The sequence below is a fragment of the Rhipicephalus microplus genome, unplaced genomic scaffold, assembly GCF_043290135.1.
Source record: "Rhipicephalus microplus isolate Deutch F79 unplaced genomic scaffold, USDA_Rmic scaffold_32, whole genome shotgun sequence".
Lineage (NCBI taxonomy): Eukaryota > Metazoa > Arthropoda > Arachnida > Ixodida > Ixodidae > Rhipicephalus > Rhipicephalus microplus.
Window position 1 is genome coordinate 4,964,039 of NW_027464605.1, and position 26,796 is coordinate 4,990,834.

General features: G+C 44.9%; 1 protein-coding gene across 1 annotated transcript in view; it reads left to right on the top strand.

Moving 5' to 3' along the window:
* The first annotated feature begins 5,590 nt into the window (after positions 1–5,590).
* LOC119172286 (uncharacterized) overlaps positions 5,591–26,796 on the top strand; it is a 30,049-nt gene continuing 8,843 nt past the window's right edge. The window contains exons 1-8 of the mRNA XM_037423336.2: positions 5,591–5,733; positions 8,776–8,861; positions 20,457–20,666; positions 22,474–22,764; positions 23,776–23,942; positions 24,308–24,460; positions 25,397–25,529; positions 26,370–26,527. Of these exons, the coding sequence (XP_037279233.2) occupies positions 5,720–5,733; positions 8,776–8,861; positions 20,457–20,666; positions 22,474–22,764; positions 23,776–23,942; positions 24,308–24,460; positions 25,397–25,529; positions 26,370–26,527 (1,212 nt within the window). The 5' untranslated portion in view covers positions 5,591–5,719. The remainder of the gene's footprint in view (positions 5,734–8,775; positions 8,862–20,456; positions 20,667–22,473; positions 22,765–23,775; positions 23,943–24,307; positions 24,461–25,396; positions 25,530–26,369; positions 26,528–26,796) is intronic.

Here is a 26,796-nt window from a genome sequence, read left to right on the forward strand (position 1 = left end):
TTCTCAATTGAATGTACAGATATAAAGCCAATTTGGCTGGGGCTCAATAGCTGCTGGTCATTTACAAATTTTATTATACGACCGTGAAGAACAATTTCAACAATTTTCACTACATTTGAGGTCAATGCTATTGGTCTTATATTGATAATATTATATCCAGCCCCCTGTTTTTTAAGCAGTGGTATGATTTTAGCAATCTTCCATTCACCAGCTACCCATGCCTTCTTAAGAGGGTAGCTTATTAGGCTTAACAGAGATTTTGGAAACAACGACTGTTTGCAAAATACTTTCTTTAAGAATGCGGGCTGGATTAGAATCACCTTTTTGGTTTTTGAACTGGGGCACGTAGATTTCACTGGAGACCCAGTTCACTTCCGACGCCTGCCATCATGGCAAATTTCCACCTAATGTTAAAATTCTACTTCACTCTGGGTGGAAGGTTCTGATACAGTAGGCGTTGGATTCGCCTGCTGTTGCTTCTGCGGTGCTGAATTAGACACCTCTGCGGCGGCTGCTGTTGTTGCGCAAGACGTCTTATTGGTCATCGGTGCTACAGCTTTTGAGACTAGTTGTGTAACCTGTGAGCAAAACATTTGCGAGACACATTATCAGATCCAATGTTATTATCTGATCCAACGCCTTCGGCATCGCTTTTTCAACTGCTGACTCAGCAAGTTACAAAAGTTTGACCTCATTTAATGACTCTTGCCTCGCAGCAATACCAGAATATCCGAAAGTCCGATATTTTACAACAGCAATAGCTTCTCGTCGTGAACATTCTCGCCTATCCATTATTTCTAGCAGCTGGATTTCGTTTGACCTTGCCTGGCAATGCATTTAATGAGCTGTATGGTGTCTTCCACATAGACAGCACTTTTCTATTTCCGCCATTCATTTATTGGAGGGTTAGTTGGCGCCACAAGCTCGGCATCGGGAAGCTGATTTGCAAACCCCTAAGCTGTGCCCAAAACGCCAGCAGTTCCGGCACTAAAGAGTGCCGGCACACGAAAGATGAGTGGCTATATTTTCAATTCAGAAGGGCAAGAAGTGCTGGCAAAGTTGGCAATAACCGATTCTGTGGGAACTTTCCCACCATTCACTACGCAGTTGCACCGGCATACGGCTATGACGCCAGCGTCCGACAGCTTCTCCAGATTCTCGGTTGATGACAATCGAGTGTCAACTCGTAGAACGATTTCTTTTGTACATGCCAAATCAAGTGAAAGTGAACGCCCTCACCGAAACTGACACAAATGCCTTGCACTTTAGGAGGTCCGCAAGACGTGAGGGATCTGACGATCTACAAACCACACCACCTCTTCCAAACTGTTGAACGTCGCTTATCAATTGAAAGTGCGATGTCATGGCCTGGACCTCCACCTGGACAGCTTTTGGGTTGTTCATCCTCGTAAATCCCCCACTCGAAGAAGGCACCAGCGCAACAGGGATGCTGTTAACACCACTGCGAGAAAAGTATTCCAATGGCAGTTCATCATTAGGTAAAGAGGCTGACCAAGGACTGTGCTCTTGGCCAAGAGACGAATTACTCATCGACACGGTTGCAATCGTCTAAACGATAGTAATAAATAATGCTCAGAAATCAACACCGTGTCAAGTTCACCCAAGACTCGGACAAACCACCGGTCGAAGTTCCAGCTCAGCAGACTTGAGATCAAGCACACGTGCTTGATATCCACTACAGCATTAATAATACATTTTTTTTGTAGTAGGCTGGCATTCGCTATGCTAATTTTGTCATTCTTCTGAAAAGCGTGGTATCCACTAATCACTTGCCAGGAATTCTGTGCCAATTGTTCATGCAGTGGCTGACGACGATGAGGAATTATGCCTGATGGGGTATGCGCCACAGTAAATAGGGGATCACAGTAAATAGGGGAACAAGAACAAGCTTTTGTAATGGGTTGAAGCACTGGACGGCCCACTCGTTACGCTATTTGCATTGTGTGACGCCTGGTTGTTCTCTTTCTGTTCCAAAACGCTTTATTACTCATATTAACGCGAATCCTTTGCCGACATCAAGCCTGCCTAAGGCAAGTTTGCGAATCAGTCCGAAGCTCAGTTGCCTGACTTCTGAGGAAGTAGGCTGTGTGTACTTTACTGGTGATAATTTCATTCATTAAAAAAAAGCACTGGCGTAGCTCAGTGGTAGAATACAGGGCTGGCACCTAGCGGACCCAGGTTTGAGCCCCACTGTGTCGTTGGTATTAGGTTTTCTTTTCTAATTTCATGCGTTGTGGTTACGGACACCGGCGGTGGCGGCGGACAACTATGGCAGCGGTTGACCCGAGTTTTGATCTCATATCAGCCTTCGCTGTAAAATGAGGGAAAAAAACCGAAAAGAGAAGGCATGACTGTGTCGTGAACACGACGATGACAGAACGGGCACAGAAGTTTGTCAAAGTGCATTGCGAAACTTTTTCAGGTAAGAGACGACAGTGTTCTGTGTAGCCGAAAGGCAATTATTGTATGAATATGAAGTTGAATGTGAGCTGTAATTTGTTTATGCTCTTTGCTATTACGTTGATACGCAGTCTGCGATGCTGGTGTTCCAGGGAAAACACAAAAAAATGTTGATAGAAGCATGTTGCCTGCGTGCAGAGTGGTCATTATTCGCGGGAAGGTTTATGCTAATTGTAAAATAAACGTGGTGAGATGAAAAATTAATTTCGTTATTCATACATGAAGGCTGTTTAGCAATATGTGTTCAAGGACAACGTGTGGTCTGGCACTTTCGGAAACTGAGAAAGGAACGAGTAGAGGCATGTGCACGTTTCACACAATATGCACACGAGCACTTAATTGGGTCTTTTAATTATTAACCTTTTTTTCTCTACGACGCCAAGGACGGCTGGACGAAATGTAGCTATTCCATAAAAGAAAAAAAAAAGACTGCAGGTTGGTGAATGTGAATTCCATTGAACAGCCGATCTCGATACTGTACTAGAAGACCCGTGGTAATACCGGATTGTCGTTGGCGTTAGTGGTATTCTGTTGTACAATCTAATCCTCGAAGAACTCGATATCGGTATTGATGAACTGTTTGTGTGGTCGATTTGAGACCGGCTTACTCACAAAGAGAGGTGGTGAATCGTCGGGCTAGACTTATGTGTCGCACGGACCCTTTCCCAGACTCGTTATCAATCTCTCCGTCGTCTCTGGCGCGGGCTTTCAATTCAATTCAATTCAGTTTATTCCGACATCACAGGAGACATTACAAAAGTCACAACAGTGATGCTGTGGGGCGAAAGCAAAAAGCCATTAAGGCTTGACGAAGGCTTTCGCACCATTTGACAACATAGCAACAGCAACAGCAGCATGAGATCATCAGTTATTATACAATATCAAAACATGTACTTCAAGGTCATGCCGATTTGCATTTTATTAACACGTTGAAAAACATTTACAGAACGGAGCAGTATAAATGGTTTATTGTAAGAAACTGTTTAAGGTTAGTGGCAGTAAGTAGCTCATCATCTGGCGACCATAGTTAGTACGTGTGTAAGGAATTTTCCAGTCATCGGTAGCTCGTGTGCTATAGGGGCAGGTATAGGGTGTCAAACGCGCTAAATCAGTAAGAAAAGAGTCGTGATTTTTTAAGGAAGTACGATATCGCTTCATTAAAATTGTATTGTATATCTCAGGCATTGGTTGTAAATTAAGGGCTTCGAAAATGGGTTCGGAATGTTCATCGCGAGGAACACCTGTAATTATGCGCACAGCCTTTTTCTGTAATCTATATATTCGGCCTAAGTTCTTTTCCGATGTGGTGCCCCATACTAGATAGCAATAGCTTAATGTAGATAAAAATAGCGAATTATATAGTAAGAGTTTAATTTTTTGTGGCAAGAGAAAACGTAAGCGCGATAAGATACCTACAGTACGAGAAAGTTTAGCATGGACAAACTCAGCCTGATCCTTCCATAGCATGTTTTCGTGGAAAAAAACTCCCAGAGTTTTCACTATCGGTTCAATCCTTATAGATTCTGAGCCAATCGCTAATGATAAATCGCAGTTTACGGGCTTATTTATTGGACGAAAGAGCACAGATTTTGTTTTTGAGGTGTTTATAATTAGCGAATTTCTTATGCTCCAAATGTGCAGCAGTTTCAAGACACTATTTGCTTTGTCAACTAGTTTATGCAAATCGCAGTCTTTAAAAAATAAGCTGGTATCATCTGCATAAATAATAAATGTTGTATTGTTATCGATGTTTGTCAAGTCGTTCACATACAGATTAAAAAGCAGGGGACCCAGAATACTTCCTTGGGGCACGCCATGTGACAGTTTTTTAAAACTAGATGCGTAGCCATTTATATCTACTTTTTGCTGTCGGTATTTCAAATAGGTTTTTATGACACTTATAAAGTTCCCCCGAAAACCGTAGTGTTCTAGTTTTTTAATTAATGTAATGTGGTTGATTCTGTCAAATGCTTTTGAGAAATCTACAAAAATTCCAAGTGTATATATTTCCTTTTCAAATGCATCGAGTATGATTTCTTTTTGCATTAGTAGGGCAGTTTCTGTTGAGCGCTGCTTTGTGAAACCAAATTGAAAAGGCGTCATAATGTGGTGCTTGTTTAAGAATGACACTATTCGTTTATGTAACAACTTTTCAATTACTTTAGAAAATACAGGTAAAATAGAAATTGGTCTGTAATTGGTCATGCTATTTTTGTCACCACCTTTGAAAATAATAGAAACTTTGGCTATCTGAAGACGACTAGGAAACGTGCCCAATGAGAAGATTAAGTTAATGATGTATTCTAAAATAGGAGATATGACATGAATAACATGCTTAACTGGACGGATTTCCAGGCCGTCTACGTCACAACACCTGCTATTCTTTAGTGACATGAAATCTGCCGTAACCTCCTGTGTAGTCACTGGAAATAGAAATGCACTTTCTCCTACTTGCGAACCCATGAATCGCGCAAAATTATTGTCGTGCGAGCTCTCTCCAATAGAGGTAAAGAATTTATTGAAAGCTTCAGCAAGGTCATCACCAGTTAGAACGCGGTTGTCTACAATGAGTTTAGTCGGGTATGTGCTATCATCCGAGTGTGGGTGGAGCAACATGTTTAACTTTTTCCAGATGGCTTCGGACGTTTTGGTTTTTTCAGGGCTGAAAAGGTTGCTAAAATATTCAAGTTTGCTTTTCCTTAATAAAGAGTTTGTAGTATTTCTATGTTTTCTAAATGTCTTCAAGTCTTCTGGTGTATACTGGGCTTTTAAGGAGCTGTTTTTACCTTTTTTAACCTAAGCATCCGTCTCAAAGTGATTAATGCTCTTGTACTTTTCTTGCGGTCACCAGCAGATTCAGTTTCAAGAGTATGGTTTTGCCATGTGAGTAATATATGCGCCTGCAGCTGGCCTAACGCCATGCAAATGTTTTTGGACATGGTACTTATAAAAAAAAACTGCTTTTTTTCTGAAAGACTTTCGTGCGGTATGTTACGGCATTAGCGAAGCACCGGCGACACACAATGGAAAGCTGATACGTGCCGCTTTTATCGCCATTCTCTGTCGAGTGACACACGTGGCCCGAGCTGGCCGCACCGATAAGCGCAGGAGTAAACTAACGCACGCTTGTACGAAACCGTCGTGTCAAACTTTTTTCCCGATGAACTCCACCCCCTGAGAAACGGCGTGTCGCTGCTCCCAACATAGAAGAGTTTCCGCTGAACGAACAACGGTTAACATGAATTGGTTTCAGTAAGTCGCACTTTGCTTTTGTTTGTTTTATGCAGAAGAAATGACATCTTTAAGCAGTGTATTAAAGTACGCGACTCCGCTGTATCGAACAAGTTCGCTGCGGTGATTTAGCGGTGACGGTGCTCTGCTGCTGAACCGGATGTCGGGGGGTCCATGCCGGCCACGGTGGTCGCATTTTGATGAAGGCGAAGCGGTAAAGAGATTCGGTGTACTGTGCGATATTAGTACACGTTTAAGAACACCAGATGGTTGAAAATTCCGGAGCCCTCTACTACAGCGTCTCTCATAATCATATCATAATTCTGGGAAGTTAAACCCCAGATAATACTATGCATCAAACAAAATAATTATTTGATTTGTCGGGCTGGTACGCCTCACTTTGTCAGGTCTTTTTTATCCAGTGTGCTTTGTGTTAGGAGTTTTTTTTTTTCTTTTAATAATAACATGCGTAATTTTACGTCCCAGAACCTTGGTATGAATTACGGGTGATGCTGTAGCGGAGAGCTCCGAGAATTTCTATCATGTGGTGTTCCATAACGTGTTCTGACATCACACACAGTACGTGGGCCTCTAGCATTTCTCATTCATCGATCCCGTGACCTCCGCGTCGGCAGCTCAGCATCGTCATCATTGTATACATGCACAGAGGTGAACACTATTTCTTTCAAAATTGTGTTGGACCTTTTGTGCCTATTAACACGTGCAGGTGGTAATGCTACTTTGTACAGGTATTAGTTATTTCTTATTATTACTATAGCTTTGTCATTTCAAATCGTTTACTTCCTTCTCTATACCAAGGCGTGACACGTCTGCAGTGACGACACGTCACATTTAGTTTGAGTTGTCCTTTCGTTAAAGTAAAACAATATTCAAAGACGAATACTGGCACGTAGCCCACGTCTAGTTCATGAGCTGATCTACAGAAATTTGAGCTTAGGTTACTTGCATAGTAATTTAGGAGTGCAGTAAGCAAGGTAAGAGCGTATTAATTCGTTATGTTACAGCGCAGGTTTGGCGTTTGATTTATGAACCGGTTTCATGAACAATAATCTTCAGTTATAGTCAGCGCTGTTTCCTTCTTATGTGTACCTTAGTAGGTTTTCTCATTCTTTTCGCGCTGTAACATAATAGAATCATATTAACTGGAGAATTCGCAACTAATGATGAACAAATTTGCCATAATAAGCAACACGTGCTGTCATACGTTCACCGAATTGAAAATCTTTCAATTTATTTTTACGCAACGTCTTCTTGTTGGCCAAAGTTGACAAGTAATCAGAACTTCAGAACATTTCGTGGCACATTCCGAGTACACCTGTCTGTGCTCTTTACGTCGTTCGAATAATTCCTTCCAAGGGGATACAACTTGTGCGATCATCGAAATAAATTTGGCAGTTCCTATGCAGGTTAAATGATGACTAGCGAAATGTTTTGAAGTTGTCGTCTATGTATTCTGATCTCTCCTTCCTAAAATGATCATGTTCTAGAAATATCCAGTTAATATTTAGAATTGTGATATATAGTGTACTATTGGCAGTGATTTTATAACGTGTTGTTGTCTGCATGAAAAAAAAAGAATAAAGTATACGTAACAGATGAACATTCTTAGCGAGGCACGTACCATGAGTTACTAAATCATCTTCTACTTTAGTAAATTTTGTTTCGGGTACTTAGGAGCGCTAGCCAAGAACTTGAGATTGTAGCTGCATAGCCAGTATTTCTTCAATGTGAAGATTACAACGTCCGTTATGACCAAGTCATTACATTATGACCAAGTCTAGAAAAAAGTGTGCAGCACGTTTATGAAGTTGTAAAATTTATGCTCTTACAGTACGTAACAGTCTAGCGCAGTGGTTTTCAGCCATGGATTTTTCAAGGAATCATTATGGATCCGTGTAAGTGATAAAAGAGCTCTTGCAGGGAGAGACACAAAAAAAAAGGAGGAGTAAGGGAGTCAAAAGTAGCAGAACATGCAGCATGAAATAGGTGTGTTTGGTTTCTCCCTGGCAAAGAAATGACAAACTAAAGAGCCACGCCACTCTTTGGTGTTATACTTTTTCTTGCGTGCTCGTTTTTTTCTGTGCTTAATATTTCAAAGATGCATAGCCAGTGACAACTTGCCAAAATGTCAATTGTTATGCTTGATCGAGGGCTTGTTGGCCGCGAAATTGAATCCCGGCCACGGCGGCTGCATTTGGGTGGCCGGGAAGTGGAAGACCCCATGGTGTACTCACATTTAGGGGCGCGTTACAAAACCTCAGGTGGTCGATATTTCTGGAGACCCCCTACGACGGCGTCCCTCATAATCATATTGCTACTTCTCGTAGCAATATCTTGATTTTGGGATATGAAACACCACACATTAACATTTCCTGCAATAGGTGCAAGCAAGCTTTAAAGAACGACAGCTGGTTGCAATCAATCCGCAGTCCCTCACAATGCTGTGTCTCACAATTACGTCGTAGTCTGGCCCATAAATACCGAATCGCGTGCTTTGAGCTTTGTTTTCTTGTGTTTCACAGTGGCAGTTTCGAAAAGCATTTGAAATACACGGGCCCCTTGTGTTCACGTACCTCTGAATAGTTTGGGAAAGTGGTTAAGGATTTAAGGTTAAGGAACTGGGGTTAAGGATATCATAGTTGAAATCAAGAAGAAGAAATGGACATGGGCCGTGCACATAGCACGTAGGCAGGATAACCGCTGGTAATTAAAGGTAACTGACTGGATTCCCAGAGAAGGCAAACGGACGAAAAGGAGACGGAAAGTTAGGTGGGCTGATGATATTAAAGACGTTCGCTGGTATAACGTGACAGCAGAAAGCACAAGACCATGTTCATTAGGCGGGCCTTTCATCGGCGGTGGGCGTAGTTAGGCTGCTGCTGCTGTTGATGATGATGATGATGATGATGGTGGTGGTGGTGGTGGTGGTGGTGGTGGTGGTGGTGGTGGTGATGGTGGTGGTGCTGGTGGTGGTGGTGGTGATGATGATGATGATGAACTTTGAGTGCGAATTTAGTGTTGCTCTTTGCTTGCTTGGCCCAGCATGGTTTCAGCGGTGCTGGGCATTGTTCCCTCATCGCTGGCGGCGAGAGATTGGTCCGTGTGTCAGGATCCGACGTACACGTGCGGTAAGTGGGAAATTGGCTCTTCTCAGGCTTTAAGGTAAAAGCCTTAGATTTCCTGTCAGACGCGGAAAGTGACTGTTCATGTCGGCATTGGCAGTGTTAGCACGAATCATAAACATAATCCTTATGTGAACATTGTGTGGACGTCAGGTGACGTCACGTGGTAACGTCACCACACGACATCATCACTTAGTCAATGGTAGGCCGATCACGGAGGCAATGCGAATCCACGTTGGGTGCGTAAAGTTCTTCATTGTAATCGAGAAGAAAAACCAGAAGACCGCTTTCGCCTTCCAGTTGTCTTGGGCATAGCATTTCCTAAAATTAACTAACTTTGGCGCTGTGATTGTTCAGTCACCATGGGAATGATGGGTAGTGCACGAATTCGCTTAGTCTTTGTGCTTCGTGTTTTGAAGCGCACTCGTGGCCTTGTTTATTCGGGTGTTTCTGTTTTATTTAGAATATATGAACATACCGTTGTGAACTTCGTGACCCGATTTGAATTGTGGGGCCTAAAAGGTTGAGGTGGTGAGGTGCATATGCTGAAAATTTCCTGATGACTTATTCGTTCATGGTGTACCAGATCATATACTCGTATCGTATTGGTGTTTCTAGAATTGTAAGTGCGTAAGCTGTTTTTTTTTTCTTTTTCGGTAAAGCGGTAAGCAAGGGGCCTTTTACCTTGTAATAGGACTTGTGTAGGCGGTTTGTCAAGGATTACGACAAAAGAAGGCAATATAAAACCAAGACGACCTGGGTGACCACATTTATACCTATTGCAAAGAAAGTCACGAATCCATTCCTTGCACCGATAGCTGATGAATCTATGCTGAGGTATCCGTAGTGTTCACAAGGTTCACAAGATATCTTTATGAAAAATCGTTATAGCTTTGTGGTTCGACAATCAGAAACGATGCAAGGAGACAGGGATTGTGAATGGTACGCTTTAATGCTGCTTGTATTCCTATTTCGTTGAAGCATTTGATTTTTATTCATGGGTGATGTTAAAGCATTTTTTATCACACACGCTCGTTTTGTAATCATCATGCGTTGTTAAAGTTCAGAGTTTTAAGAATAACGGGGTATTCAGTGTTTCAGCTGGTTGGCTGAGCAGCAACTGAACGGGAAATAGTTCAAAGAAAGTCACCAATTGGAGCCTCTAGTTCATAATTTCGCGCAATGTTGTCGAAATGATGCTAGTTCATTCATAACATGTATGTTAATGTGCCTCATTATAGTGACTGGCCACACATAACGGACGAATAAAGAAAAAAAACATAAGTGCAACGCCAAAAAATATTGATTTAAGCAAGTGTCCAGAATTTCTTCAGTAGGCTGCGTATAGTGTCGGGATAAATATACAACGTAAGCTGGCACCTGCTAAAATTTGAATTTTGAAACAGCGTCATGTTAGTCTACTCAAAATATTACTTCATAAATATGCGTAATAAGGCTATTAATCAGTGACTGGTGTGTACAATATTATGCCTGACTGTGCAGATAATGTTCCGCCACAAAAGTAAAGAACGCCGTTTGCGTGCATCGCGTCACATTTGTTCGAGTTTTTCTAGGTATAAACTAACTGAAATTTAATTTGTTAGAAATTGAGTCAGCGAACCCAATTTAGAACAAAAGTGTGCATAGTTGAGCTGCTTACATATACATAATTAATATTGATACATAATAGCCGCTAAACACGGCTGCATGAAAGAGGAGGACGAAGTGGGTTTCCGTTTGATGATGGTTGCGCCATCTTGCTCGTCGAGTTCTGTGCGCTGTAAATAGATCATTAAACAAGTTACTCGTAACATTATTGGTGGAGGCGGACGACCCCAGTACCTCGATGGAGACGCGCAGCGGTCGCACCATCGGCGACCTTTCGACTGCTTCGAATGCTGGTACTTCCTCTACACCGCCTTCACCAGCCCAAGCCACCACCTACGTCACACTCCCGCACCTCCGGGATCCCGGCACTTTCTCCGGTGATGGTACGATCGATTTCGACACTTGGCTGAAACGGTACGAGCGCGTCAGTGCTACTCACCGCTGGGATCCCACGCTCATGCTCGCCAACGTGCTTTTCTACCTGGACGGCACTCCCCGAACATGGTTTGAAAGCCACGAAGCCGACATAACGAGCTGGGATCTCTTCAAAGAAAATATACGTGACCTGTTTGGCGATTTATCTGGTCGTCAGCTCGCTGCGAAACAGACTCTTGCCACACGGGCCCAGTCTTCTACCGAATCGTACGTCTCCTACATTCTTGGCGTCTTGGCCCTTCGTTCCAAGGCCGATCAGTGCATGTCGGAAGACGAAAAGGTTAACCACGTCTTGAAAGGAATTGCTGACGATGCTTTCAACCTGCTGGTTTTTAACAACGTCTCGAGCATCGACACAATCCCTAAAGAATGCCGAGGTCTCGAACAAGCTAAAGCCCGCCGCGTAGCCCAAAGCATCGTGCACCTTCCGAACACAGCGGCCACTTCTTCGTGTGACGACGCCTTCCACCAGGCCCCTTGATGTGACAACCTTACACGCATCATTCGTCGAGATGTCGAGGCAGCACAACCGGTAGCCACGCCATTACCGACGCCTGCGCCTTCCCCGACCACGATCTCTTTAATACAAGCGGTCGTTCGTCAAGAGCTATCGAATGTCGGCCTACATCCTGTTCCTACCGTATACTCTGCTGAGCCTTCTTATCGTACCCCTTCTGCACCTCGCATACAACGCAATTCGTCCGAATGGCGTACTCTTGATGACAGGCCCATATGTTTTAACTGTCGACGCGTTGGTCATATCGCTCGTCACTGCCGCAGCCGCTGGGCGCCACCGTCCCATTATGCACCTCAGTATCACACCACTTCTGCTCGTCAGGCGTCCCCACCACTTTCTACATCAACGCCGACCACATTTTCCGCTCCTACAGCACCTCTGAGCAGACCTCGCTACGACCGGTCACCGTCCCCTGCTCGTCGTCAGTCCCGGTCGCCCCACCAACGCCGTGCTGCCTCCCCGACCTATTCGCAGCATCTCCGACCGGAAAACTAGGCCGTGCAGCTTCTGGAGGTGGAGCTGCGTTGACGACCTTCGTAAGAAATCCTCAATTAACATTAACAACGAACCGGAACCTTTCGGACGTTACTGTCGACAATGTTTGTGTCAGTGCATTGATAGATACTGGCGCGCATGTGTCCATCTTGAGTGCTAACCTTCGCCGCCGACTTAGAAAAGTTGTCACGCCCGCCCTCAACCGAGCTGTACGAGTCGCCGATGGAGGAACTGCCGCAATTCTTGGCATGTGCTCTGCGCGAGTGTCTATTGGGGAGAGAAGCACTGTTGTTCTTTTCGCCGTTACCGAACATTGCCCTCATGAACTCATTCTCGGTATGGATTTTCTAGCCACGCACTCTGCCCTCATAGACTGTTCAGCTGGCTCTGTCCATCTCTATTTACCCCTCTTTTCCGACCCGATCAGCCCACCGCAAACCAGCCTCTGCTGCATTTGTTTCACGCGCCTCCCTCCTAACTCTGTCACACATGTCGACTTATCCTCCACGCCGCCAGTACCTGATGGTGATTACATGGTGGCCCCAATTCCTGCCGTGATGCTTACGCATGGGGTTGCTGTGCCGCATATGATTCTGACGATTACGAGAAACCGCACCTTCCTTCCACTGGTCAACTTTTCACTCACCACCCAAGTTCTGCCACAGGGTATCTCCCTGGCCAAAATTACTGCTCTCCAAGATGACCATGTCGAGCCCTTCAGAGTTGACGATTGCTGCAGCTTAGTCAGTGGTTCCACTCCATCACGTTCTTGGGGCGCCGACATCGAGCGAATGGCGTCATCGGACCTCACGTCTGAGCAAGCTGCAGCGCTTTGCCACGTTCTTGAGGGCTATCGTAGCATTTTCGACTTTGCCAGCAAATCTTTAGGCCAAACGACCATTGTCACCATCGCATAAATACTGGCGGTGCAACTCCCATTCACCGACGCTCATACCGTGTGTCTGCGTCGGAGCGTGCAATATTACAACATCATGCCGGCAAAATGCTTTCGAAAAACATTATTGAGCTTTCATGCAGCCCCTGGCATCTCCAGTCGTTCTTGTTAAAAATAAAGATGGAACATGGCGCTTTTGTGTCGATTACCGTCACTTTAACAAAATTACCAAAAAAAGACGTTTATCCTTTACCTCGCATCGACGACGCCCTCGACTGCCTGTACGGTGCCACTAATTTTTCAACTATTGACCTTCGGTCAGGGTACTGGCAAATAGCTGTCGACGAGATGGACCACGAGAAGACCGCATTCATCACTCCTGATGGTCTTTATCAGTTTAAGGTGATGCCCTTTGGTCTCTGCAATGCACCAGCCACATTTGAAAGAATGATGGACTCATTGCTCCAAGGGTTGGAATGGTCCACCTGCTTGTGTTACCTTGACGATGTTATTGTCTTTTCGTCCATATTCGACTCGCATCTTATCGTTTGTCAGCTGTTCTGGACGTTTTTGGTCTAGCCAGACTCCAGCTTAACGCCTCCAAGTGCCACTTCGCTCGTCGTCAAATTTCCGTGCTCGGTCACCTTGTCGATGCCCAAGGCGTCCGTCCAGACCCAGAGAAAAATCGCGCAGTCAAGAACTTTCCTGTTCCGAGGACCACAAAGGATGTCCGCAGTTTTGTGGGCTTGTGCTCATATTTCAGACGCTTTGTTAAGGACTTTGCGACCATTGCACGCCCCCTCTTAAACCTCTTGAAGAAAGACGCCTCGTTTATTTGGGGCCATGACCAAGCGTCATCGTTTTTGCAACTAACGACACTGCTTACAACGCCACCAATCTTGGCTCACTTTGATCCATTAGCCCCAACCGAGGTTCACACGGACGCCAGTGGACACGGCATAGGAGCTGTGCTATTGCAGCAACAACGGGGACACGACCGTGTTATAGCCTACGCAAGTCGACTGCTATCTCCAGCCGAGCACAACTATTCCATCACGGAGCGCGAGTGCCTCGCCCTTGTAAGGGCAGTCGCCAAGTTTCGTCCATACCTGTACGGGAGCTCATTCCGTGTTGTCACGGATCATCCCGCGCTCTGCTGGCTAGCCTCCCTGAAGGACCGTATAAGACGTCTCGCTCGTTGGGCTCTACGCCTTCATGAGTACACGTTCTCTGTAATGTACAAAATAGGGCGATTACATCAGGATGCGGATTGTTTATCCCGCTACCCTGTTGACGAAGCAACCGATACTGACGCTATCACGGACGTTTTTTCCGTGTCGCAGCTGTTGAACATTGGCGAAGAGCAACGTCGGGATGCTTCTTTACGAGCCATCATTGACAAACTTGAGTCAACGCCTCGCGACCCGTCCCTACAAATGTTTTTGGTAAAAGACGGGATCCTATATCGCCGTAACCTTGATTCCTTCGGATCAGACTTACTTCCTGTTATCCCAGCGCACCTGCGTTCCACTGTCCTGCATCAACTACATGACGCTCCCATGACGGGCCATTTGGGCGTTTCTTGCACATATGATCGGGTACGACGTCGTTTTTTTTTTTGGCCTGGGCTTTCCCACTCTGTTCGACGCTATGTCGCCGCTTGTGAGCCCTGTCAGCGTCGCAAATGCCGTCTGCCCTCCCAGCCGGCTACTTTCAGCCGATCGACGTTCCCAACGAGCCTTTCTTTCGAGCTGGTCTCGACCTGTTGGCCCTTTTCCACTCTCCACAGCCGGAAATAAATGGATTGCTGTTGCCACAGACTACGTGACGCAGTACGCAATCACATGAGCACTCCCGACCAGCTGCGCTACCGACGTTGTGGACTTTCTGCTGTGCGGCATAATATTAGCGCATGGTGCTCCCCGTCCACTTCTCACCGTCCGTGGCCACACGTTCTTATCAGCTGTCGTTCATGAAATCCTGAGGTCTTGCCATACCAGGCACAAATTTACTACTTCGTACCATCCCCAGTCAAATGGCCTCACGGAGCGCCTTAACAGGACCCTAAGCGATATGCTTGCCAAATACGTTGCGCCAGACCACCATGATTGGGACATTGATTTGCCGTATGTGACGTTCGCCTACAATTCATCTCGTCACAACACTGCCGGCTATTCGCCCTTCTATCTACTATATGGCCGGGACCCAACTCTACCCTTAGACGCTCTACTACCTGCGGCCACTGAATATGCTGGGGAAGCCATTGCCCGCGCCGACCACGCGCGCCAAGTCGCCCGTAACCGTCTACAGGCTTTACAGGCGTGCCAACAACAGCTCTACAATTCCCACCATAGGGACGTGCACTTTTCTCCGGGTTCTCTCGTGCTCCTCTGGTCACCTACTCGGCGTGTGGGACTGTCTGAAAAACTGTTGTCGCCCTACACTGGACCATTCCGTATCGTTCGCAAAGTGACAGACGTCACGTACGAGATTGTTCCAACCGATCCAGCAAAGTCATCGTCAGCTCCGAGCGACACTGTTTACGTGGCTCTGCTAAAGCCCTATTACCCCCCTTCGACATCATCTGCGTAAATTTAGCACCGGGACGGGGCTTATACCGCCGGGGGTTATGATACATAACAGCCGCTAAACACGGCTGCATGAAAGAGGAGCACGAAGTGGGTTTCCGTTTGATGCTGGTCCGGCGCCATCTTGCTCGTCGAGTTCTGTGCGCTGTAAATAGATCATTAAACAAGTTACTCGTAACATTATTAAAGTGCTAAAAAGTATCACGATGCGCATGACAGAAGGCGTGCATGGCACTGAACTCATCAATTATTCATTGTGCGAAAATTCTTAAGGCTCAGAAGACCACGCAGTGGGATGACACCTCTGTCGGCAAACTGTTAATAGCGTTATTCACTAAATAGCTAGAGTTTTGCGGTAGATACACTTCGTAAGTAGCCTTGACATTTGTAGTACTGCAAGTGGCTTTCAATATTGCCGCGCCTGCTTCATGCTGCTTAGTTTTTTATTTTTATGTAACTTACCCGTACCCTACACGTGTAACCAAGGCTTGTGTAGGCCTAGCCTTATTGTCTGTGAAACTTTCCGACAATTGTAGTACCTTCTATGCAGATGACGCTCACAACGCGAACACTAGAATTCATTATTGTACTACCGCAGTCACCAGCGATAACGCTGGGAATCTTCGATGCTATATTTGTGTAAAAATACCGACTTGCCTTACATATCATAAGATTATTTGACGACTGACAACTATATGCGTCGATGTCGTTACACTTTGTGTGTAATTCTCGTTTTTAGACCCAAGTTCACTTTATAAATTGTTTCATCCTTACCGACTGCGATGATTTTCTTCACCGTCGCAACCACGTTGCGGTATTACTGAGAAGCACATGCCATCTGAGGTGTCTTGCTAGATTCGGTATTACTTGGGTGCTTATCGTATGTTTACATTCTATAAAACGTGGTGTGCTTTTTTTAGTGGTACGAGAAACAACTGGTACTCTGGTTCTTCTTCGAAGCACTTCCGGTCGTGCACCTACTTCCATATTTGTCAATACTAAAAAAACGTGGTTTCAGAAATAAATTGGTACCTAATTAATCCTTGGTTGTGATTCAAGTTTAGAGTTAAATTGAATACATATCTTGTCGATACATAAATTTACTAGATATGAGGGACAGTAAACAGTGAGAGTCGGTGATGAAGTTTCATTTAACGAGTTTATTGAAACAGTAGTAGTTTTTTATGAACAGCCGGGATCGTTGCAGCATCTGGTGGAGCAAATATCAACCACATGCCGCTTTCTACATGGCCTCTGAGATCTGCTTTGGTAGCACGTGATACACTATTTTAACCGAAACAATACACCAGCGCTCTCGAACGGCGACGTACGACTGCCCCGACCAGACACATAAGTCAAACATAAAAACTGAGCAAAAATAGGACGAGCTTGTACTAACAACAGAATGTTTATTGAAACACACACACACACACACACACACACACACACACACACACACACACATATATATATATATATATATATATATATATATATATATATATATATATATATATATATATATATATATATATATATATATATATATATATATATATATATATATATATATATATATATATATGTACATTCCTTGGCATTACTGTCTGTTATATCTCACTCATATGTATATATATATTGCAACGAGCAAGGTTGCGTAAAAACACAGGTTATTATTCCAGAAACGTTAGCCGCAACAAGCTGGTACAGGCAGGAACCCGGCAAGCACGGGCCACACACGGACGTCAACGTCTTCTTTCACGCTGGCACAGAGCTAGCGCCACTATGTTTTGGTACAATTACTCCCCACGCAGAAAGGAGCCAACCTGGCGACCTAGGGAAAGGACACGACAAGGGGGTCATAGCACGGTTTGAGGCGTGATACGTGTACTGTTTCACGCCCACGGCAGCGTTGGTCCGAAGGTGGATCAATGGGCTCAACTTCATAGTTGACAGGAGATGTTTGCCGCACCAAACGGTAGGGGCCATGGTATTTCGACGAAAGCTTCGGGGAAAGACCGGGAGGGGTAGACGGGACCCAGAGCCAAACCAGCATTCCTGGGTTATAGTGTACAGTAGACGCAGAGGAATCGTGGTCAGTTTTCTGGCGCCATTGGTTTTGTGCGGTAAATGAGCGAGCGAGTTGACGACACTCTTCGGCATAAGCAGCTGCTTCGGAAACAGGTGTCGCTTCGGAAACATCAGGCCTGTAAGGGAGAATGGTGTCCATGGAGCATGATGGCTCACGTCCATACAGGAGGAAGAAAGGAGAAAAGCCAGTGGTTGTTTGTGGCGCAGAGTTGTACGCGTACGTGACAAAAGGGAGCACTTGGTCCCAATTAGTGTGGTCGTTAGAGGCGTACATGGCAAGCATATCTCCAAGGGTACGGTTAAAGCGTTCCGTCATGCCATTGGTTTGAGGATGGTATGCCGAGGATTTCCGATGGACAGTGCGACATGCCTTGAGTAGCTCGTCGACGGCGTTCGAGAGAAACACGCGTCCACGGTCACTCAGAAATTCACGAGGTGCACCGTGTCACAAAATGAGATGGTGAAGAAGAAAGGACGCAACGTCTTTCGCAGTGGTACCAGGCAGCGCAGATGTTTCAGCGTAGCGTGTCAAATGATCCACGGTGACGATAATCCACCGGTTGCCTCGAAGAGAGTTGGGTAGAGGACCATAAATATAAATTCCGACGCGGTCGAATGGTCTCGCTGGGCAGGTTAAGGGTTGCAAAGTGCCAGCAGTGCTGTGAGAAGGCGTCTTGCGTCGTTGACACGTGGTGCATGACCGAACGTACTGGCGAACGTGCCGATACATGCCGCGCCAGTAGTATCTTAGACGAAGGCGAGAGTAAGTCTTAAATACTCCAGCGTGGCCACACTGAGGGTCATCGTGAAAGGCATCGTGGAAGAGAGAGCTGTCGAGCAACTTCCTCCCGGATGTACTGTTGAATTTGAGGCATTAACACGCTGTAGTCGGGGCCACTGCTTTTGCACTCCAAGGCCGAAATATCAGCTGTTTGCGTATTAGCGCGACGTGTAGAAATTTGTTGCTTGCGCAGCTCATCGAAACTTTGACATAACTGAATCACGGCCGTGACGGTCGGTGGGTCTTTGGCCACAAGCATATGAAAAGCGTCGTCATCAATGCCTTTCATTACATTCTTTATTCTGTCAGCCTCCGTCATCCTGGCATCAACTCGCCTACAGAGGCTGATCACATCCTCAATGTAGCTCGTGAAGCTCTCACCATTTCGCTGAAATCGTCCCCGCAGTCTCAGTTCAGCACGACATTCATAGATCTCCCTCGCTCACCCAAAAAGGTGATCATCGCCGCTGACGTCGACATTTCTGCTTTTTCGGTCGCCGCGGTATCTCTTTTGTGCGACTCCGTTTCCGATTCAACTGCCCTATTTATGCCGTCACAAGAATGCGCTCGTCGCCGGAACCTTGTCGTCCCGTTTGCCGTCATAACACTTGCCGATGGCTCCAGTGCCGTGTACGTGTGCAATCCGTTCCCTTGTCCCGCTACCTTATTGCATGGCGAATGCATTGGGAGTCTTGGCATTTATGATGACATCTTTCCTTTCGATGTCCGTTCTGATACGACACCGATGTCCGTGGATGCTGTCACGGCTGGCACCGCGCCCTCACTACCTGACGAAGACGTTCTGTTGCGCAGCGTAGACACCTGCCTTACGCAAGACCAGCGCAATCAGCTCATTCAACTACTTGACCGTTTCCGCGCCTCCTTCGACCACGGACAACCTCCCTTGGGACGCACGTCAGTTGTCGCTCACCATATCGACACCGGTCATCATACTCCACTTCGTGAACGTCTTCTTTCACGCTGGCACAGAGCTGGCGTCACTATGCTTCGGTACTATATATATATATATATATATATATATATATATATATATATATATATATATATATATATATATATATATATATATATATATATATATATATATATATATATATCATTAAACGCTTGTCGTGTAACTTTCTTCGTCTTGTCATACGTTTTTTCGTGCTCTTTTTATTCATCATGAATTATCAACTACAAAAATAAGAGCCCACTCTATACTATCTTTTTTCAATATTGTGGACAGTTCAGTGCCATGTGCATCTTCTTCTGCTACGACCCGTCGTCATTAACAGTGAAATGGCGTAACATTTTCGTTCTGTCGTTCCGCGTGAACAGAAACGTAAGCTGCGCCTATCGCGTGAAAAGCAATAACTTGACCATTTTGTGCTCTGTGCTCTTTGTGGCGTACAATCGAGAAATGAGGATTGTTTGCAGGATTCGCTGTATCGCCCAGTAATATAGCGGATAATAACGCCTCTGGCCAGCGCATCTATTGACATTGAAACGGTGGATGAGAGATGTACGCGTTTCTTCAGTGCTTGTAACTGCTGAAGGAAACAAAATAAAACCACGGAACAGATAAATGGAAGAGAAGAGAGAGAAAGAAAGTGAGAGAAAAAAAATCGCAGCATATATACGGAGTAAATAATAATGAGTGGAGCGAAGTTCTGGAGGGTTTCATACCTATACCGTGAACCATCCGCGAATATCGCCCACTACATCCCCAAAGACATCACTAAAACTGTATGTATTTATATACACGAAGTTTTATTATTCGTAAGTGAAAGCTATACGTTGCTTCCGTTTCCCCTTCATTATAACGGCTTTATGGTCGGTGTAGTGGTGGATCGGTGATCGGGCGCAGTGGGATGTTTGCAAGGACGAAGTAGTGGGCAGCTGGCAAAGGGGGAACCATGGGCGGTCACGTACATACATACAAGGGATGGATAGACCCACACCTTTAAAAGCTTCCCCCCTAAAATTACTTTGCTAATCAATTGATACCATGCTAATTAATGCATGCGAAATAGAACGCTAAATTAAGACAAGTCGAATTAGAATTTCGCTAATTATTACTAGCTAATAATGTGGGTCGGCCATGAGCTCTGCTACGATACAGCATTGCGCTACTGGTGCTGCGTGCCCACATTTTTGCGTTGTACCCTTAGGCCGTTCTCAACTGCAGGGCCACTACCGCCCTTGATACCGGAGAGCTATATCATGAAGTACGAGTGGATCGACCTGGTGCGTAACCAGACGGCGTGGGTCGAGGAGTACTTCGACACCGAGAACCTGCGAGCTAAGATCTCGGTGGTGCTACGCGGCACGAAAGTTACCTCCATTTACGACTACTTCGCCGAGACGGTGACCACATACAACTCGGACAGGCCTGGAGGTAAGACGGCCACTGCAGCCGTATTTGTAACGACCCAAAAAAGCAAATATATTGAAGTAACTGCAACGCCGTGCAAACATGTAATTGTGGCAACTTACATTTACCAACTCATTACAAAGAGAAATTTTTACAAGAGACAGCAACACGTGCAAAAGTGTAGTGTGAGTTATGGCGTACTTCAGTTGTGTTTTAGTTCTTTTCAAAAGCGTGTTTCTGTATCTGTAACTGAATGGAATGACATGTATTATTTTTTGCAAGCAAGAAATGGATTAGGGAGCAGTTTTGTATGGTATTGAATGTCTGTTTAATATTCTTTACTGCACGTGAGCTGTACGTATAGAAATGTCCCCGTGGGCTGGGGGCTCCGTTGCCTGCCTGCTTCATTTGTATTTCGCAATTACTAATATCTGGCCCCTGAATTTAAAATTACAACTACGACACATGCAATAATATAGATGCCTGCTTTCGAGGAGTCCTCAAATTCAACTACGGACGCTGTATAAGAATAACTGGACTTGGGACACGAATCAAAACAGGGAACGTTCGTTGTCCCCATTCGTGAAAGCTCTATTTGTGCACGTGGCCTAAAGTGATCTCGGTGATTATGCATGGCAAAACTTCTACACGGCTATGAGGCATGACGTAGTGGTGTATCCAAATATATTTTGAGCATGCCCGGGGTTCTTTAGTGGGAATCTATACTCATAAAGCCTATATTCTTTTTTGGCATTTCTCTCCCATTGAAATTCCGTCACCAGGGCAAAGACTCGAGATTACGTCCTCACACTCGCGACTTGTAAAACATGCTGTTCATAATCCATCGTTGGTAGTCACTAGGTTGGCCATTCTTTGAATTCATACTGCGATGTACTCTTTGGTGGACTGTATACGACTGAATAACAGCTACTGTAATTCAGGTAGTGGTCAGCTTGTGCTGACAGCCCTGTCATCATCGTTGATCACCAACCGAGTTCAGCTGAAAAGCTCAAGTCCTTCCGTATATGAGCTTCTAAGCTTAACTTTGCAAAAGTCTTCTGTTGGCTCCTGAATGGATGTTGGCTGTATTTTTTGTACCATTGTTAGACGAAGAGGGAGACCGGGTTTGGTGTGATGCAGAATTGTGATCTATTGTATCGCACGGGGTACTTGACCATCTGGAGTCAGTGCGGTATGGCGACTTCTTGTTTTCTCAGCCAACACTGCTTTCGTGCATTCTTTTTGGACTGTTATAACACACTTGTATATTTTGCACCAAAATCATATATGGCTAGACAAAAAGAAAATTCGTCAATACTATGTGTGCTTAAACTCATCGAACGTTTGTGCCACGGAATTGGGGCAGACCAATACTGGTCCACTGAAAATGAAAAGGTCATCCGCAGGTAAAAGACGTATATGCCAGAGAAACTGGGTGAATCTCAATACCCAGCACTGGCTCACTAAAAATGATGAAGGGAACACACGGGCAGCACATTTCACTAATTAAAATTTTCGGACAGGCATAGGCAGTAAGTGTGAAAGCCTTTAATGGACCATCGGGATTAAGCATGTGATAAACACCAAGGTCATTCGTTTCAGCTGAGCTGGTTATCCATTTTCATGTGATGCATGTGCGGTGGCTTTTGCTTATCACCCTTTCGTCTAGGTAGGGCGTTAAGCGTTGTCCTCGTAAAATAATGAGTTAATATTTAAATACATATAAGCAACATGTGCCCTATGTTGGAGAACAATAAGATTGAGGCGAGACAGGAAGGTTATTCATCAGAGCAGTGGATATCTTTAATATATTTTGCTTGAAACTTCGCAGCCAAGCCTTCACTGGACCCGGAAAGCCAAGATACGTGCGAGATAGAGGAGATGTCCACGTACCGTGGTGTACGGTTGCCGTTCGGCTACAAGTACCGTGGCGAGCGACCGCGCCAGTCACGCATGGACAGTTCGTACGAAGCCTTAAGGTTTGGCGGGCCTTACCGCGTCCAATACGTGCGTCCCGCCACGGGCGAAGAGACACGCCATCTGCCGGCCGACATGTTTGAGAGCTGTGCCTACGACAAGAACGAGGATGCCACTTACCGAATGCGCTACTACTGGTCGGCCAGTGAGTGTTTGTCGCATTGTCTTTAGCTTCACATCAACGGTTAAGGTCTCCGAGCTTTTTCTCTCTTTCCCCCATGCTTTATTTTTACAACTGCGACCTCCGCTTTCTTCTTGAGTAGTGCAGTGGGGTGTCGCTCCCTTTTCGGGGGCGTTTGCTAGCCGTCTCTTTCAGCTTTCTCTCAGTTGCCCGCTCTGTATCGCAATTTGAAAGAAGTGCTAATTGACAGTAATGAAGTTCTTACCTGAGTAGTATTTCTCGAGGACTATAAGAAATGTGCTTAGAAATTATTTCAGAATGTTTGGTTCGGGGATGATATTGAGGCATAAAATGTAGGACATACGTCGGAAAATATCCTCAGGAAATATTATCATATTGCTTTATATTGCCTCGCTGCATGCACCAGTTGAAACCATTTCATTGTTAATATTTCAAGAGGAGCCGATTTCACCTTGTTTAGCCGTACTGACACAATGGCTGTTCTGACTGATGATTCGCAAACACATAAAACATTAGGAGTCGTGTTTATGGAGCTAGGTGGTTGACGTGGTTGAGAAACTGCATCAAAAGATGAATTAATTTTATTTTCATCAATCAAAGTCATCACAAGTGTGAAGAAAGTGTGAGTTCCCAGCCCCTCTGCGTATCGCCCGTCGGAGTCATCACAAGTGCGATGACTCCGACGGGCGATACGCAGAGGGGCTGGGAACTCACACTTTCTTTTTTCATTTGATTCTTTGTACGTCTCGGTATAATAATCAGCGCCTCCAACGCACCTATAGACTCGGCATCATTTGCGAACTTTGCATCAGTGGGACGGATTTAGTGATACAATAATGTTACCACTCCGCATGCTCAAGCGAATATGTTTCGATTGTGTCGTACACATAGTCACGCACGCACACGCAAGCACACGCACGCGTACCCACAACGCGCACAGCAAGGAAATTAACTTCTAAGGGCGCTTCTGTTAGTGTTAATGTTAATGCTTAATTTATTTTTGTTTTATTTCAGATGCTTCATTTTTGTTCCCAAACGGGGAAGTGGACGTTCCTATCCGTATCGAGCAGAAGGGAACTTACACCAACCCCGACGACGACAACAACAGGGGCCCGTGGAACACTATCCGAAACGTCGCTTGGTACCAGTCGGACCCAGAGTTTTCCGACGAGGATTTCGAAGTGAGTTGTTGGTCTCTGGAATTCGTTGCACTTTTCTAATCACTTGCATATCTTATCAATTATATAAAAGAAACAGGGGAGCGACAGCTGTTTTAGAAAACGTCCCCTCCATTGTTGGAAGGGTTGGCGTGGGGTAGACTTTATTGTCAGTCACGGCCAGAGTTATACAAAAAGGTAATTCCTAAAGCTCTAAAAAAAACTACACAAAAAAGCGGAAACAGTCGAAGGCACTGCTGTTTGAGTCTGCCAGCTGTTTCTCTCTGTGTGTTCAATTACGGAGGATGGGAAAGAACTGCGAACTGGAGTCCGCACACATTGCTTTTCGATTAGGAGATTAGTGTCTGATCGCCGAATCTGTCCACTAGGTACCACGGCAGACATACTGCAAGAACAACGCCAACGACCGGGAGATTCCGCAACCACCTGACACTTTCAACTTCCGAGTCGAAGAGGTCTCCTTCACCCTCGATGAGACCGGGTCCAGAGTCGAAGAAATAAAGTCGACTTCATTTAAAGAGGTACTCCGCACAGCCACAGATGCCCTTCATTGCGTTCATTGTTTGCTTTAAAAGGAGATAAAAGGAAAGGAGAATTATTCACATATTAGCGAATAACTTTTTGAAAATTTCAAAATCACCACACTAACCGCTAGAATACGCTGGGTTGACGAGAAAACACAGAAAAAAGAAAATGCGGGTGGCGATGCCATTTTAAACTCCCGCGCCAAACATTGTGACGTACCTCACATCTTGCGATAGTCACTACTATGTCTCACGCAGCCTTTAATCAGTGAAACTTAAGTACAATATCCTGTGAAGGGGCCATAGATGTAACATAAAAAGTTTCGAGAAATTTTATTGAGCCAACGTCGACAGAACAAGAAAAGTACACTTCAAAATCTGTGACGTCTCGCGCCGAAAATTCCACGCAAAATTTAATAATGAAACTTACGTCTTTATTTATCTGTTGTATTATTAAACGCATGATGGTGACGTTAACGACATTGGAGTTCTCAAAGTACAATTTATCATAGAAGTACTTGTTGCTGGACTAGTTGGTTCGTCATACTGAGGGAAACTTCTCGACGCCTAAATCTGCGGTGATTTAGGCGTCTAGAAGTTTCCCTCAGTACAATTCATCAATCCAAACGGATTCAGCAGTTCACTTTCGTGGTCCTTTAATGTTAAAGTGTGGCAGCAGGCTAGCAAATATCGCTCGCCCACATTTTGCATCCGTAGGAAAAGCGAGGGTTATTCGTATATTTTGATATATGCTCCTTGTTTTATGACTCTAGTTGTATGCACAAATGTTTTGGTCCATTGCTGCGTGTACGTTTATGTCATGCTACCCAAGAAACGATACTTGTGACAGTGTAATATATATTTATTAGCATTGCGATTCTTTGTTCTTTGTTAATCGCACCGTACGAGCATTTTTTTTCTTCATCCTCGCAGATTTGGTATGACGCGATTATGCAACTAGCCAGGGTGGACATAATACCCTCCGAAGAGGAGAAGAGCTGGCCGCTCATCAATGAATCGGCCGGCCTGGATACCATGCTTTCTATCGTCCTTGACTACAGAGCAGGTAATCCCTGCATTGCGCTGCGAACAATTTTTCTGTCGCTTTCAGCATTCCTTACCACGGATAGTTTAAGATGTATGTTCCTTCAGTAGCCTCGAGCACATACCATGGCGCCACCTACATGGTGACGTCACTCATGGGATGCCGGGTTGTGTTGTATGCTAGAACGCCGCATTTTCTGCGCTTTTGCTGTGGACACCGTGCGTGATTCTCTTTGTTTTGAAGCTCAGTGCTTAAAGAAGGGGTAAGACCTAATAACACGGGTAAGCAAACTAGCAATCGGTGCCTCCGGTGGCACTCTCGTGTCTAATTTACAACACGGGTAAGCAAACTAGCAATCGGTGCCTCCGGTGGCACTCTCGTGTCTAATTTACACCTTAAAATTGCGAATAAGTACCGGTGCAGCCATGGGGGGCGATGCAAGCAAGGCGAGCGCACGCATCCTATCTGTGACGTCAAAACGATCGCAGTACTGGTTTCTGTAGTGGAGGCCCTCGCACCCAATAGATGTCAACGTCTATTGAAATAGTGTGTTGTTCGAGAATACAATAGACGCATTTTTTTTACACGAGCGATATTGTGAACCCATTCTACATTGGTGGAGCGAAAACAAACGCAACGGCAAGTTCTACATCCTCAGCATAAAATGATGTACTTCTCTAAGGAAACCTTTTGTATATATGCTCGACATGACCGTAATTTGTGCCGTTGTTTCTTTTAACTGTTGCTCTTTATATCGTACACGTTGTTTAAGGTGACAATAATATTTCCTGAAATATACGTTTGCATTTTTTAGCAGTGCACTCATCTTGTTTATTAACAATGTTGTTTATTGTAATCCAGAAGCCGCATTTGTTACGCATCCATCAAGCGGAGAGTGCGTCGTCAGAAAACTCACGAGCGATTTTTTCCTCTCGGAACCAAACAGCACAGAGGGCGTCGAAATGTTGGACCCGAAAAAACTGTTTGGTTTCACGAAGGAGCACCATTTTCAAGGACGGGTAAGACGACGTGGACGCCAGTCGAATCGCACGGAAAGTCGATGTATATGAATATATTCCCAGATTTGATTAATTACGTATTTATCTTTTTAAATACCAAAGTTACGCTCGGCGAATGTTCGCATGACAAATGAGGCCAGAATTTAAAAAAAAAACATAGATCCATTTTTTTACACGGAAGAATTACGACGCACACCGAAATAATGGATGTTAAATTATGTTTCGAAGTTTTGTCATTAGGTTATGCTTGAAAATTTACCGCCTTACGC